The 14054-nt window shown below is 38.1% G+C and overlaps 1 protein-coding gene and 1 non-coding gene across 3 annotated transcripts in view; both read left to right on the top strand.

Moving 5' to 3' along the window:
• The window catches only part of TNR (tenascin R), a 450249-nt gene that overhangs the window by 419213 nt on the left and 16982 nt on the right, over positions 1-14054 (top strand). The window contains exons 14-16 of one of the 2 annotated variants that reach the window (XM_063428241.1): positions 1346-1489; positions 2436-2555; positions 3606-3749. In XM_063428241.1, the coding sequence (XP_063284311.1) occupies positions 1346-1489; positions 2436-2555; positions 3606-3749 (408 nt within the window). Of the gene's footprint in view, positions 1-1342; positions 1490-2435; positions 2556-3605; positions 3750-14054 lie in introns of both variants that reach the window. The other variant, XM_063428240.1, reaches the window with a different exon arrangement.
• Positions 664-736, top strand: TRNAV-UAC (transfer RNA valine (anticodon UAC)). The gene has a single exon. It is a non-coding gene; the product is annotated as a tRNA-Val (tRNA).

The following is a 14054-nucleotide window of genomic DNA, read 5'->3' as shown; positions in this document are numbered from 1 at the left end:
ATATGTGAACAAGGAACAAGGTGAGCTGTGTACCTTATGAGTGAAGGGATAGCTCATATGCCTACTCAGTGGCAAAGATGAGGCCTTCACACCTACATTACACTAACCCTTTAATGGGCCTCCATACAAGGGACAAACTTGCAAAGCAATTTCCTAATCTTGAAATTGTTGGAAATTGCTGAGAACAATACCTAAGAAAAAAATGTATTATTTTAATTTAAATTTGCAGGTTCCTGGTCAGTTCTTGAGAATTCATTGTTTTATTAATGACCCTTATTGACTTGATCTAGTTCTCTACAAGGCCTCTACTCCAGCATAAGACAGGCCTCTTTTTAAAAATTTAAAGTGACCTAGTTATCATAATGGTTAGAAGGACCTACTAAACATGGATTTGCAAAGCCTCCGAAATATTATTTTGTGTCACACTACACATAACACTGTACTTAAAGGCGAACAACTGCTTTAAACCCATTTGGACAGACTCTTGAAAACTAATAATGTATTTTTTCATAAGACAAAACATTCTCTTACTTTGGTTAAGAATTTTAGCCAAAAATAATCTGCTTCAAAAAAGAGAAGACCACAGGCACTCCGAATTAAAGCTGTATGCAGATTTATTGGGGAAAAAAAATGCAACGCCAAGCAACGTTTCGACCAACAGATGTCTTCATAGTGTAGTGGTTATCACGTCTGCTTTACATGCAGAAAGTCCTGGGTTCGGTCCCCAGTGAAACCATTGGTTAAAGGGAATCAACACAGTAAAGGAGGAGACTATATTTAAAAGAAGAAAAACTACCACAACAAGAGGACATAGTCTTAAATTAGAGGGACAAAGGTTTAAAAATAATATCAGGAAGTATTTACTTTACTGAGAGGGTAGTGGATGCATGGAATAGCCTTCCAGCTGAAGTGGTAGAGGTTAACACAGTAAAGGAGTTTAAGCATGCGTGGGATAGGCATAAGGCTATCCTAACTATAAGATAAGGCCAGGGACTAATGAAAGTATTTAAAAAACTGGGCAGACTAGATGGGCTGAATGGTTCTTATCTGCCGTCACATTCTATGTTTCTATGTTTCTCTTTTTTGTACATTATCCCGGGATTGCTGGTCCTGATCCGGAGCACCCTTAGCCGTTGGGATTGAGTGCGGTTCCCACTATCCACTATGCGTAAAAATAATCTGCTTGTCAAATTCCAAAATGTGCCTGTTAATTTTTTCTTTTTTCAAAACAATTATCTTTTATTTTTACCTTAACATGTCCTATGCTATGTCCACCTTCTATGACATTACTACACTCACTAAAGCTCAGCACATTCCTATCTGTTTGCCCATTTGATTTAAGCAGGTCGAATGGACAGTGTGGTGATTGGAAGTGATCAGACCCGGTACACCCTGACAAAACTTCAGCCATCTACAGAATACAGAATTAGCCTTAACAGTATCTGGGGGCGGAAGGAGAGTGAAAAAGTTAACATCGCCTCCTTAACAGGTCAGCATAAACAAAATGCTTAACATTCTTCTAAATACAAATTTTAATATTTCGAGTTCCTAGAAGCCATATCAGATCTCCTGTGATTGGCCCCCAAAAGGTGTATTCAGAATGCAACATGATTGCTACAGTTTTCACCAAATCACCACAATTTCTCTTGTAACTAAACACATCAGTTTATTCTTGTATAACGTGTATATATGGAAAAATACTCTTTATGTCTTAGCGCCATCATCAGAAAAGGCAGGAATGATACTGATCTCCTTTTTCTTTTGTTTAACTTTTTGTTCAGTCAATTTGTTTATTTTGTTGTTGTTTTTGTATTATTATTCCTTCCCCTTGTAGTGGTTTGATCTTCCATCTTCTGCATTGTATTTTTGTTCTAAATTGTCATGTACAGACTCTCATATTTTAGTTCTCTTTTTCCACCATATTACTTTTTTAGCACTATATATACTATTTGTAAATGTTCTGGATTTTCCTTGTATTGTGTTCGAAACTCTAACCATCTGTGCATTTTTGCTGAAGGTAACTTCAATGAGGTTTTCTCCGTCCTTTCTTTACCCTTCACAAGTGTCCTATACTTTCTTGGCCCATGAGAAGCAAAGCACTGTGAATAAATGTGACATTTAGCACAGTGCATCCTCCTCCGTATTGCCTACTGCATATTAAACATCCTAGCCCTTTAACTATACTGAAGGCCATATTGGCACAGTCAACTTCTCTTAGTCGTAATAAGTGTTGCTTAAGGTTTTATTTGGTGAAGACTGTTGAGTTATACTGTGACTTATAGATTAATAGATTCTTACTGAACAATCATATTACATCAAGGCATAAGGCAAGCAGTGCTCCTCATATCATGCAGAAATTGTTGTTTGAGGTCCATAGACCTGTTCAGATAAATCTTGCTGAGCTCACCACTCTTTTTCCTTTCTTCCTACTGCAGCTTTAGAACCTCCAGCTGGTCTCAAAACTAGTAACATCACTGCCACTGAAGCTATACTGCGATGGGAGCCAACAAGAACAGACGTGGAGACATATTTCATTATAATAACACACAGCACAGGTCAGGAGGGTGTAATAAAGACCACAATAGACCACATATTTACACAAAGCAATTTAACTGCAAACCACAAAGGTTAAAGGGGATAAACACAGCACACCACACTATCGATGATATGTTGAATCACGTGTAAGTTTGTATTTTCCTTCTTATAAGTGAATTCCTTCTTCAGAGTGAGATTTACAGTTTATCTCGTGAAGATACATGGAGGGCAATGTTTTATGTCAAAGATCAAAGACACCTTCTTCGACCAAATATCCAAAGTCAAAGTGACGATATGATGATAGTATGGGGTAAAATAACTTCTCTCTGGCAAGAATTAGGCTGAGTTGAAAGCATGTGAAAATATTTCAATTCAATGGGACTCCATTAAAAAAAAAAAAAAAAAAAAAAACAATTACAGAGTGGAAATAGTAAAACAATATGGTTAAAAAGACAGAGCTCACTCTGAAGTCAAAACATCTGCTCAATGCCTTTTAATTCTTAGGATTAAATAATTTTTAAGTACCTGATGCATAAGCATGCGTAACCATTTGTTTGTTTTGTTGAGAGAATCAGATGTGGATCGCTGCTTCATATGATACACAGAACCCAATGGTTCTGCATAATGTATCTATTCAATTCCATTGGAAAATACAGACATTGTGTTTTCAGGGATACTCCAGGCACCTACATGCATGAGATCCAATGTTTAGGACCGAGTACAGTTAGTTATACTGGGTATTTAGTTTTTTTAAATTAATTTTCTTTATTAAAAAAAAATTACAGTAATTAGTTTGGCCACAAAATTCAACACTTTCTGTCACTCTGTCTCAACGTATGGAGTTTTGCTATTTGCTCCAGTAGTGCTGATATATATATATATATATATATATATATATATATATATATATATATATATATATATATATATATATATATATATATATATATGTCATTTCTAAGGTTTGTAGGAATTGTAGAGAAGTCTACAACTGTTTGACCAGGCTGGATTTATTTATTCTATTTTAAAAATGTTTGCAGTCTTTATACTTTTAACCTATTTGTTCTCAGACTCAGCTGATACAGTGATCCTTGATGGAGACAGCCAGGAATTTCAACTGCAGAATTTACTCCCTCGAACAAATTATTCAGTCAAACTGACGGCCAGCATCGGACCGCAAAACAGCCGAGCCATTGGCATCAGCTTCAACACACGTACGTACAATGTTAACCAGGGCTAATGGGGAAGTGTACAGTAACGAGTCGACATCTGCACTTTACATTGATATATTTAGTCGGAAAATTACAAGATATTATAATTGTATTTATGGCAAACAGTGTAAAAGATTAATTCAAAAGAAAAGGGTCTAGGTGCTCTCTTTAATATATGGTAATATATGGCAGCAGTAAATCAGCAGTTTATCACTTACTGTTTTTGGTAAATGATGCATTAGGTCAGTGATGACTAGACCTGACTATATTGTGGTTTGTAAACTTTTTATCCCATATATGTTTTTTTTTTTTTATTTGTTGTGTAATCTGTTTTAATGTTATTGTGACCTAAATGTGAGGATTACTTTACTTTATGGGGTTTTTATTACCAGGCAATTGGTAAAACACCTGTACTGTCAACATGTAGGAATATAAAACTTGATAAACTGAAAAATCTCTTTTTCGGAGTGAAAATGCAAAGATATTTAAAAGTAGCAGATTTATAAAAAATAAAAAAAGGATAAAGTTATCACGTTTTAAGTGTCAGAGGGTTTTGCAATACAGTAATTGCTCATTAAGCACCCATCTGGTACCTGATTAAGTGTTGCATATGTGGTGCAATAAATAGTGTATACATTAAATTATAAATTACTGTCACAGGATATTTGGCATCTAGATATTTAGGGCTGTTTTTCCTGCTGGATAAATACAGGGCAGAGGGAGGGAGTTTCGGATGTATTCATTAAAGTCCCAGTTACTGAATCACAAAATGTAGACACAAAAGTGCTAATAAACATATAAAAACAAACCAAAAAAATTTAGGATAACTGTTTTATCCTAAATTTAGCAATTTGTTTTTTAATTCACTTCAACTGGTTGTTTACTGAATTACCCCTTCCCCCACCCCCCACCCCTTCTCGCCCCAGTGAATAAACATCTAGATGTCCATAGCAACTGGTTTATCATACTCTTTGAAACATTGACAGCTTCGCTGATTCCCAGTGTCAGATATACACATAGACTTCCTAGAATAAAACACAGGCTTTCTTCTCCCTGTAAACTGACACATTTTTTGTACAATCTAAATGCTAACTAATAGTTAGCTATGGGTTGTGCTGTTTTTTCTGTACCATTGTTATAATTTTATTTGTATTGTATGCCTTGCTTGGTGTGTATAGCTCTATACAAAAAATGCTCAGATGCACATGTGCTCACATCAACGATATCATTATGGACATAGACTTTCTGTGTTATCATTTCTAGATGGCAAAAAGATTGCAGTGTGACCAAACACAATACAACTCCCCATGGTGCAAATAGCAATATTACCATTGTGCATCACCTTCATGTCTCAAGTTGGACTTTAGAAAGTCCCCCTAACACAAAACAACTCGAGAAATCATGTTTTCACAATTAACCCAGAGTTCCCAGCTTCACATGCAAATGACCACAGATAGGTGTGTTTCAGACAAAGTTTTTTTTTTTTTTTTTTACCATAGCATAAGCTGTGATCCAAAAGAACAAGCGGCCTTCAACCTGAGTGGTGCAATGAGGACTGATATATTTTTTTAGAGACTTGTCAGTTCTTCTCTAAATAAAAATAAACTTACTCGATTTTCTGTATTATAGTCACTGCTAAAAACTGTATTTTATATTTTATTCAGATTGCTAATTAAATGTATTTAACAGAACAGGAGGATAATGTTATATCACAAGACTAGGTTTGATATAAACATTGCTTGTACACATGTGAGTTCCCCTTTTATCGTGGTCCCCAGGAGTGCATTTTGTGATTTGCAGATGGTGTGTGGTGACAATCTGTGAACCCTGGGCTTTTACAAGCTGTTGAGATATGCCTGTCTCAAAGGCAAGGAGAAACAGCAGGAGTTCATCATTGTTATAAACCTGTCATTCTTTAAACAGAGTGGTAGCTAAATTGCACCATCTGCTGGATGCTGTGCTTGTGTTTGTTTGACACTTCTATAATTTGGCAAGATGCAGACTAATGTACAAAGTAGGTTTATAAATAACTCTTGGCGCAGTTAGTAATGAGCCAAACACTTTTTTTTATTTTTTTATTTTTTTTTATCACATTTTATGGATGAACAATGGCTTTGCTTGGAGCAAAAGCACACGGAACTATCTAAATTGTATCTTTAGCTGCCAATAAATCTTTGTAGCTAGTGCTTATTTTCTGATGATTAGTAGAGAGCCAATATACCGCTGAATGCTGAATCCTAAAATTGTCATAAAATGTAAAAGTAACTCATTACAATTCACTATTTGAGAGAATGAACTCTAAATTTTGAGACTGAGGTTCACTAAATACCAAATTGTATCACATTGTAAGCTGGATTCCAAAATGTAGGTTAGAAGGATAACGTTCCCAAATTGGGAATAAAGCTTAAGGTGCAATTACACTGAGTACCTACACTATATGGTGAAAAATATGTTGTAACAGTTGTTACCCTACTATCAAAGATAATAACACTTAGCCTTTATTAATCTTAATAAATTGTATAAAAAGAAAAAAAAAGAAAGAAAAAACATATATATAGTAGAAATGAATGTGCAAGGAAGAAACACTTCGCATTTCTCTGATTGGCAGCTTGGATGGTGTTTTGCTCATTATTTATAAAATTGACAATTCCTAATGAACAAGTAACTTTTTTTTTTGTATTTATTAAGGCTGATGTGTTCTGTAGTCACTGTTACATAATTTCATAGTTACATAGCTGAAAAGAGACTTGCGTCCATCAAGTTCAGCCTTCCTCACATTTGTTTTTTTGCGCTTAATCCAAAAGAAGGCAAAAAAAAAACAGTTTGAAGCGCTTCCAATTTTGCAACAAACTAGGAAAAAAAATTCCTTCTTGACCCCGGAATGGCAGTCAGATATCTTCTTGGATCAAGAAGCTATTACCCTACATTGAAAGATTATATCCTTGAATATTCTGTTTTTGCAAGTACGCATCTAGTTGCTGTTTGAACATCTGTATGGACTCTGATAAAACCACTTCTTCAGGCAGAGAATTCCACATCCTTATTGTTCTTACAGTAAAAAAAACATAAGACAAAATCTTCTTTCTTCCAGTCTAAACGCATGACTACGTGTCCTATGTAAAGTCCGGTTTGTGAATAGTTTTCCACACAATGGTTTGTATTGGCCCCGAATATATTTGTATAATGTTATCATATCCCCTCTAAGGCGACGTTTTTCTAAGCTAAATAGGTTTACATTTGTTAACCTTTCTTCATAGCTGATATGTTCCATCCCTTTTATAATTTTTTGTTGTTGTTTTTATTTGAGTTTTATTGAAAGAGTTTTCATAAAGTATGGGGTACAGAAAGGAAAAGGGGGAAAACATTGGGGGGTACAGTGAGGTAATCACGGATCCTTAGGTGGTCATACATTTGTACATTTAACTAATTGCATTAAGCAGTGTGGTGGTAACATAATGTTAACATGGTGTTGTATATAACATAGTGGCGTCTACAGTGCTATCTAGTGGTAAACACAGTATAGTGCTCGGTATAATATACAATATAGCATGTATCGTATTCATACAGCCCTTTTAATAATTGTGTAGCCCATCTCTGCACTTTTTCTAGTGCCATAATATCCTTCTTTAGAACAGGTGTCCAAAATTGCACAGCATATTCAAAATGGGTTCTTACAAGTGATTTATAAAGAGGCAAAATGATATTCTTGCCACCCAGGAGTAGTGGGAGTTTGAGGACAGGGCCTAATTTTGTATGTCTGAAGTGCTGTATGTGTTTGGTGTTTTCCATTAATATGTCATAACTAAAGTGTTAGTTTTCCATGTTCTCACTCAATGATACTGGGATTTTTTATTTAACAGTTCCTATGAGTAGAGAACCCTGTCCGTGAGATTTGATCCAACACCTGTCGGACTTTAAGCAAAGTACTGAGCAAGTCAATAATTGAATCCATAGATGGCCACCTTAATATAAAATAAAATAAAAAATCAATCATATAAAATAAAATAAAAAATCAATCATAGAACAAATCAGTTCAATTAGGGAGTTAAATAGATAAGAATAAAACAATTGTTTTACGTATTACACATCAAATTATTTCAAGTAATTAAAATATTTCCAATCAGTTTTCTCCTTTTCTCCGTTTACCTGTTGAGGCTTCAAAAGCCCCCGATAATGCAGCAATAATTAATTTTTAACAGTATGAGGGCTTAGTTATTTTTTGTTTCCGTGCTCTCCTGGGTTACTCAGAATAGAAAAAAAAGGAAAATGAATGGAATAGGGATATACAATTATATTTCAATCAGTATAATAAAAAAAACAGGTTAAATGTTGGCATTGTTTGAATGCCGATCAGGTTTTCCAGAAGAGCATTGAGTCAGAAGATCAAAAATGAACAAAAAGACTACGTCTTATCTGCATCATGATGCAAGTCAGTAGCTGGTAGAGTGAAATTACAAAAATAATAAATTAAATACTTAAGAAGATAATGGGGACAATACCACGCTAATGCCCAGCCTATTGTCAGAATTCAGTGATTATGCAAATAGCCAGCCCAAGTCATTCCCTCAGCTGGCAAAAATTGTACATCTATAATTATGAGTATTGTAATATGACATTTTGTTGAGTGCACTTGTAAAATTTAGATTAATATTTACGGTGTGGGGTGTATTTGTTTACCTGGAACTCAAGTAGCATAAAATGACTGATAATGAAAATTACTGAATCATGCTCGACAGCAAATTGCATTTGACTTATCTAGTTAATAGAATACTGTATTAATTGCCACAGATTCAGCATTAGGGAGGATGCAATGCACTTGTTCTTCCTTGGCATTGGTTGTATTCTAAATCAGGAATTCTCAGCCTAACAAGTAGATTATTGCAAATGCAAACATGACAAGTGGATGTGAGTTCCCAGCTTTAAACCACGGAGACTATAAGTCTCATGGCACTGCAGTCCTGGTTCCAGAATACATTCCATCATAGGTGGTAAGTATTAACACCTGTCACTACCTGACTAAAAATGACACCTGTCTCATTTAGGTGTAAAAACTTCAAACTCTCAATACATTCTGTAGGTAAAACAAATATCTACTTATGTACGTACATTTAAGCAAAAAAATATATCTTTAATCAGGGTGCATTTCGTTTTCAAGAAATGCCTGTTGAATATGACAAATCAGTTGGATGCAAATACAAAGGGCTACTTGCGACAGATGTTGAGCAAAGCATCAAGAGTATCCTGGTGTTGTTATAGCAACAGCTCAGTATTTATACCATATGCAATAGCTAAACAAGTAGTGTTTATAGTCCTTTTATGCTTAAAACTTTATTATGGTCACAAATAGCGATCGTCCAATATAATTTTTCCAGAGCTGATGCTGATATCGGTTATCAGTCGCCATTCGGGCCGTTTGCCGATAACTAGTGCCAATATTTTTTGAAAAAGCAACATAATTTCTACACAAATCTGGGATGAACTGACAGCAATCACACTCCTATCAGCCAGTATATGCTTTGCTCAGTGAAATGCCAGCATGCTCAGTGCTGTTACTGATACACTCCTATCACTGTTGGGCAGCCAGCCCAATATATTACAGTAAATTATTCACTGTCTCAGCCTTCAGCTGAGTTTTGCATGCGGGGGCTCACAGGGATGGGTGATGTAAGGTCATGATCTGGTGCCTCATTGTCTAGCAGCTGGAGTTTTCGTACGAGGAAGATGGCTTGTGGTGACAAGGGAGAGTAAATTAAATTACAAGACCGATATGGATTGTCAGAAATATGCAGAACCAATAATCAGTCTATCCCGAGTCGCAATCTTAACACATTTGGCAGAAAAGGACAGGAGACAAGCAAATAGACTTATGGCCTGACCCGCTGGACATCTTTTGTGCCAATGTAGCATTTTCTAAAATGTATTATAGGAAAACTCTAAACACTGAAACATTTATGCATTAATTAAGCAGTTTTGGTGTGTAGATCATGTCCCTTCAGTCTCACAAATTGAAATTTAGAAGTTAAATCACTTTTTTTGTGCAGCCCTAATCACACCTCCCTTGACTGAGACTGACACACCATTCACAGACTCTCTTTGTATTGAGGAAGCACGGAATAATGTGGGAGCACGTCTTCCTGGCATTTCCCCCTCTTTACTACAAAATTTCATTATGTATCATTAGTGTTACTATTGTAACAATTATTGTGACAAACCCTGTAATTTCCCTTGCCCCAGTTATTTTTTCTGCATTCAGTAGTTTGATCTACCGAACACCGACCACCCCCCTGGTTCATTTAACTTCAAAGTAACCACAAAATTAAGTGCTCTCCCTGGGCAGCCACCATTCGTGTAATTGAACAACACATGCGCTGGAAAATGGCGGTCATCTTGTCTCCCGAAAGCAGGCAGCAGTACGTGGTCATTGAGTGTCTGCAACTCTAAGTCGGACACTCGCCCTCGCGAACACCGATAACTTTGTACGTACGTCTGCTTCTATTCCCGACAAGCCTGGAGATCGCTATTCGGTGAAAAAGTACGCACGAACTAGAAGAAAAATCACTACCTATGAGCCAGCGGAACTGTTCAGTATTTTGTTCATTTTGGGACTCCCGAAAGTGACGTCATGTGTGCAGTCGGTCAAAAGTTCACCCCGGTGACGATTCGGCTGTATTCGTGGGATCTAAATGCTATTTGGACACTTTGGGGGCTCAGATCCAGGCTCTCTGGGGATATAGGATTTGTGGGGGTTTCTATTAATATTATGTATGTTTGGGGTGTTTTATGTTTTATTCTCTGTACCTCTAGTACCTGGGAGATATATACACAGAGACTGCTGGGCGTGTTTTACTATACTTTTGCTGGAGACCCATGCTGGGGGTCTGTGTATAAAAATGTACCATCTGGCCATAATAAAGCATTCCAGTTGTACCCTTCATCAAGTCTAGACTGATGTTTGGATATATGAACGACGAAGCGCTTGATTTTTCCCACAACCTACTTGGATTTCAGGAGAGTACGAATTAGCGTACTATGCGAACGGGCTATAATCACTTAACCCACTAACTGTTCGGGAGAGTGTGAACGAACGTACTATTGGAAGTACATGGGGTTTGAATAAGTTCACTGCCTTTGCATCCTTGTACATAAAGTATCGTATTTATTTGAATCTAATGCACACCTTTATTGGCAAAATAAAGTCTCAAAAATTTGAATGCGCGTTAGATTCAAGCACGAACAACACATTAGATACTATGGGCATTTGATGCAAATTCGCTGGGGCGCAATTAGTTGGGACGAAATTCGCATTCACCTGTCTGTGAAAGGGATGCAAGACTTGGTTTCTGCTGACAGTAAAGCTGTAATGGAAGGAAAAAACAAAAAACAAAAAATAATACCAGGAAAAGCAAGTGCTCCAAATCCAAAAGGAAAGCTTTTTTCCAATAAGGTACTTAAACAAACAGGGGAAAACACAAGCCCCAAAAAATTTCCTTACATCTTTTGGACATCTTTGTCGCAATGGTCAATGGATGGTTCTCACTTTTCAACCTATATGTTGTATAGTAGTCTCTTCTTGTACAAACGCGCATTAAATTCGCCAGAAAAAAAACTTTTTCAGCTTCCAGATTTCAAAATTTGAAAGTGCATTAGATCCGCTGGCGCATTAGATGCAAGTAAATACGACATTATAACTCCTGTGATTTTTCAAACAGTGCCGCACCTGTATATTCCCACGTGCACCGTGAGACATATCTCAAAACTTATCGCAGCCAAGGTTTAAAAGGATGTGCTCAGATGCTAGAAATCATTGGAACGTCAGGATTGAAATGAATCAACTACTTCCTTGTCTGGACACAGCTCACTGCCGCAGCTGAAAGCAACAAATGAATGAACAACTTATTTTGTTATGAATCACTTATTTATTTGTTCATTCATTCACTTACTTTTGTTATTTTTGTCCAGTCAAAGCATCTGATAAATGTATGTTATTTTCACCAGTTATTTCTTGAAAACGTGTGACGTTTAACATTATCTTTACTATTTATAGTGTTATTTATATTTTCAATCATTGAAGGTTACTTTGAAATGGAATTTATACCAACATTTTATTCACTTACATTTTTCGGAGTGTGCAGTAATGCCTTTTTCATTTTATCAGTATTTTATTACCTTCAAATGTTCGTGGGCAGAAATATATCAATACTATTTCTTGAACAGGAAAGTATTCGGGTTAAAGAGAATTTGGAAATGAAATGTCAAAAAATGGGACTAACAAACCATCGTTATTTTTGTATATAATAACTTCATTTAGAATACCAAATAACAAATGTGTGTAAGCATATATATGTGGTTATTCCCTAGACTCCAAATTACTGAAAGGGAGAATTTTTCCATATCAGATATTTTTGTCTCCGTATGTTCATTTGGATTTAATTTGCAAAAAGTCTGAGTTTAATAATCTTGAAAAAACAAATTTAAAAAAATATATAGTACAGGGGGCGGGGCTTACCAATCGTCCTGACCAGACGCCATTTCTCGAAACTCCCTAAAATCAAACCAAATCCAAACGATATCGGCAGAACCGAACCCGATCCAGTCACAGCACCAGCGAGAACAGGTTCCGCAGAGCAGGCAGAACCGATAGATGCCTTTCTTTCAACCGGCGAAGTCAGCCCGGCGGAAATACAAATCCGGGGCCTACCGCACGCTGCAAAGCCTAGAGAACCTCCTGGGAGGCGGCGCACAGACCTGGGCTGAGACGCCTAACGCCCCGATACCACTCGCATTGCCGACAACAATGCCGGGTATGGGCCGGCGTTCGCAAAAAAACGCATGCCCCAACGGATGGCAGGGATATCAGGGCCATGTTCCAAAGGCCCGCGCATCCCCGGCCTACAGCGCAAGTGATACGCCCGACAAAGATCCAAGCGCTACACAAGGCCATACCGAGCCCGGAGGCTCGAAACACTCACCGGCAACTCAAGCCGACTCGCTGGAAGCAGCTGATGACTCGGCGCCGACAACAAAGAAGGACCTGAAACTCCTCTTAGCAGAAATCCACAACTTGCTCGCAGCAGACTCGGCCATCCTAAAAAGAGAGGTACGAGCAGTGTCGGAGAGAGTCAAGACCACCGAATCTGCCATAACACAGGTGCAATCCCACCTATCTTCAGTGACAGATTCTATCACAATGCTCCAAACGCAACAACAAACACTAGCACATAAAATCACCACATTGGAAGACCGCCAGAGATGGAATCATATTAAAATAAGGGGCATCCCCGCAACGACTACGGCGGAGGAGCTTCCCCACTATATTAGGAGACTGCTGGCTACAATCCTACCACATGCCGTGGCTAAGAAGGTTGCAATAGACAGTGTTTACCGTCTTCCAGGCCACTCTCCCCTTCAACACAATATGGCCCGAGATGTCATTCTTCGATGCATCTCCCTACCTGACAAGCTCCAGATCATGTCAGCGCTAAGAGGTAGGACACCTCTCACTTTCGAAACCTCGATCTTAACCTTTTACCAGGACCTGACAAGGCCCACACTGCTCCTCCGCAAGTCCTTCACCCCAGTCACAACACAGCTCCGGGCAGCAGGACTGGCCTACCGATGGGGGGCGAACGGCTCCCTCACTGTATCTCATGGTGGGACTACACATAATTTGCCCTCCGTGGCTGAAGCAACAAACTTTCTGGAGACCCTGGGGCTACCACGCCCGAGCATCCCCCCCACCTCGGAAGCACCAGCGGCGGCTTGGGATCCCGCATCTATAAAACCATTTGTACCGAGAACGGCTGACCCGCAAAGCACGGACGACCACGATTAACAAGCACGAACTTTGGTTCTATATATTAACGTTAATGTTCTGGTTTGATTTTTATGTAGCTGTTTTATCATTTATTGCTCAACCTCGACTTAGTTAGGGACAAACCTAACTTATACTCATGCTGACCATAACTTCGGACAACGAGACCACAGGAGTGGCGACTACTACCCCTCACCCCCCCCCCCCCCGCAACCCCCTTGGTCAGGGGCTATAAACACGCATGCACATACTAATCAGCACACCTGCTTCTCCGGCCGTTAGGCCCAAACTCTGCACTATATGCATCCACACATTCAGCTTGACGTAAGCACGATCACTATAAGCACGCTATAATTAACGGGAACGGGTGACTAGAGCGACTAAACTGAGAACACTCATATGGTAGACCCCATTGTGGACAACTCAGAGATAAACCCAGAATAGACACCCACACCCATCATTCTTGACTAAGCAACAGACCACTAGTGCTCGACCTG

The sequence above is a fragment of the Pelobates fuscus genome, chromosome 7 (assembly GCF_036172605.1).
Source record: "Pelobates fuscus isolate aPelFus1 chromosome 7, aPelFus1.pri, whole genome shotgun sequence".
In the NCBI taxonomy this organism is placed as follows: domain Eukaryota; kingdom Metazoa; phylum Chordata; class Amphibia; order Anura; family Pelobatidae; genus Pelobates; species Pelobates fuscus.
Note: the sequence above shows the minus strand (reverse complement) of the source record. Positions and strands in the feature narration are given on the sequence as shown.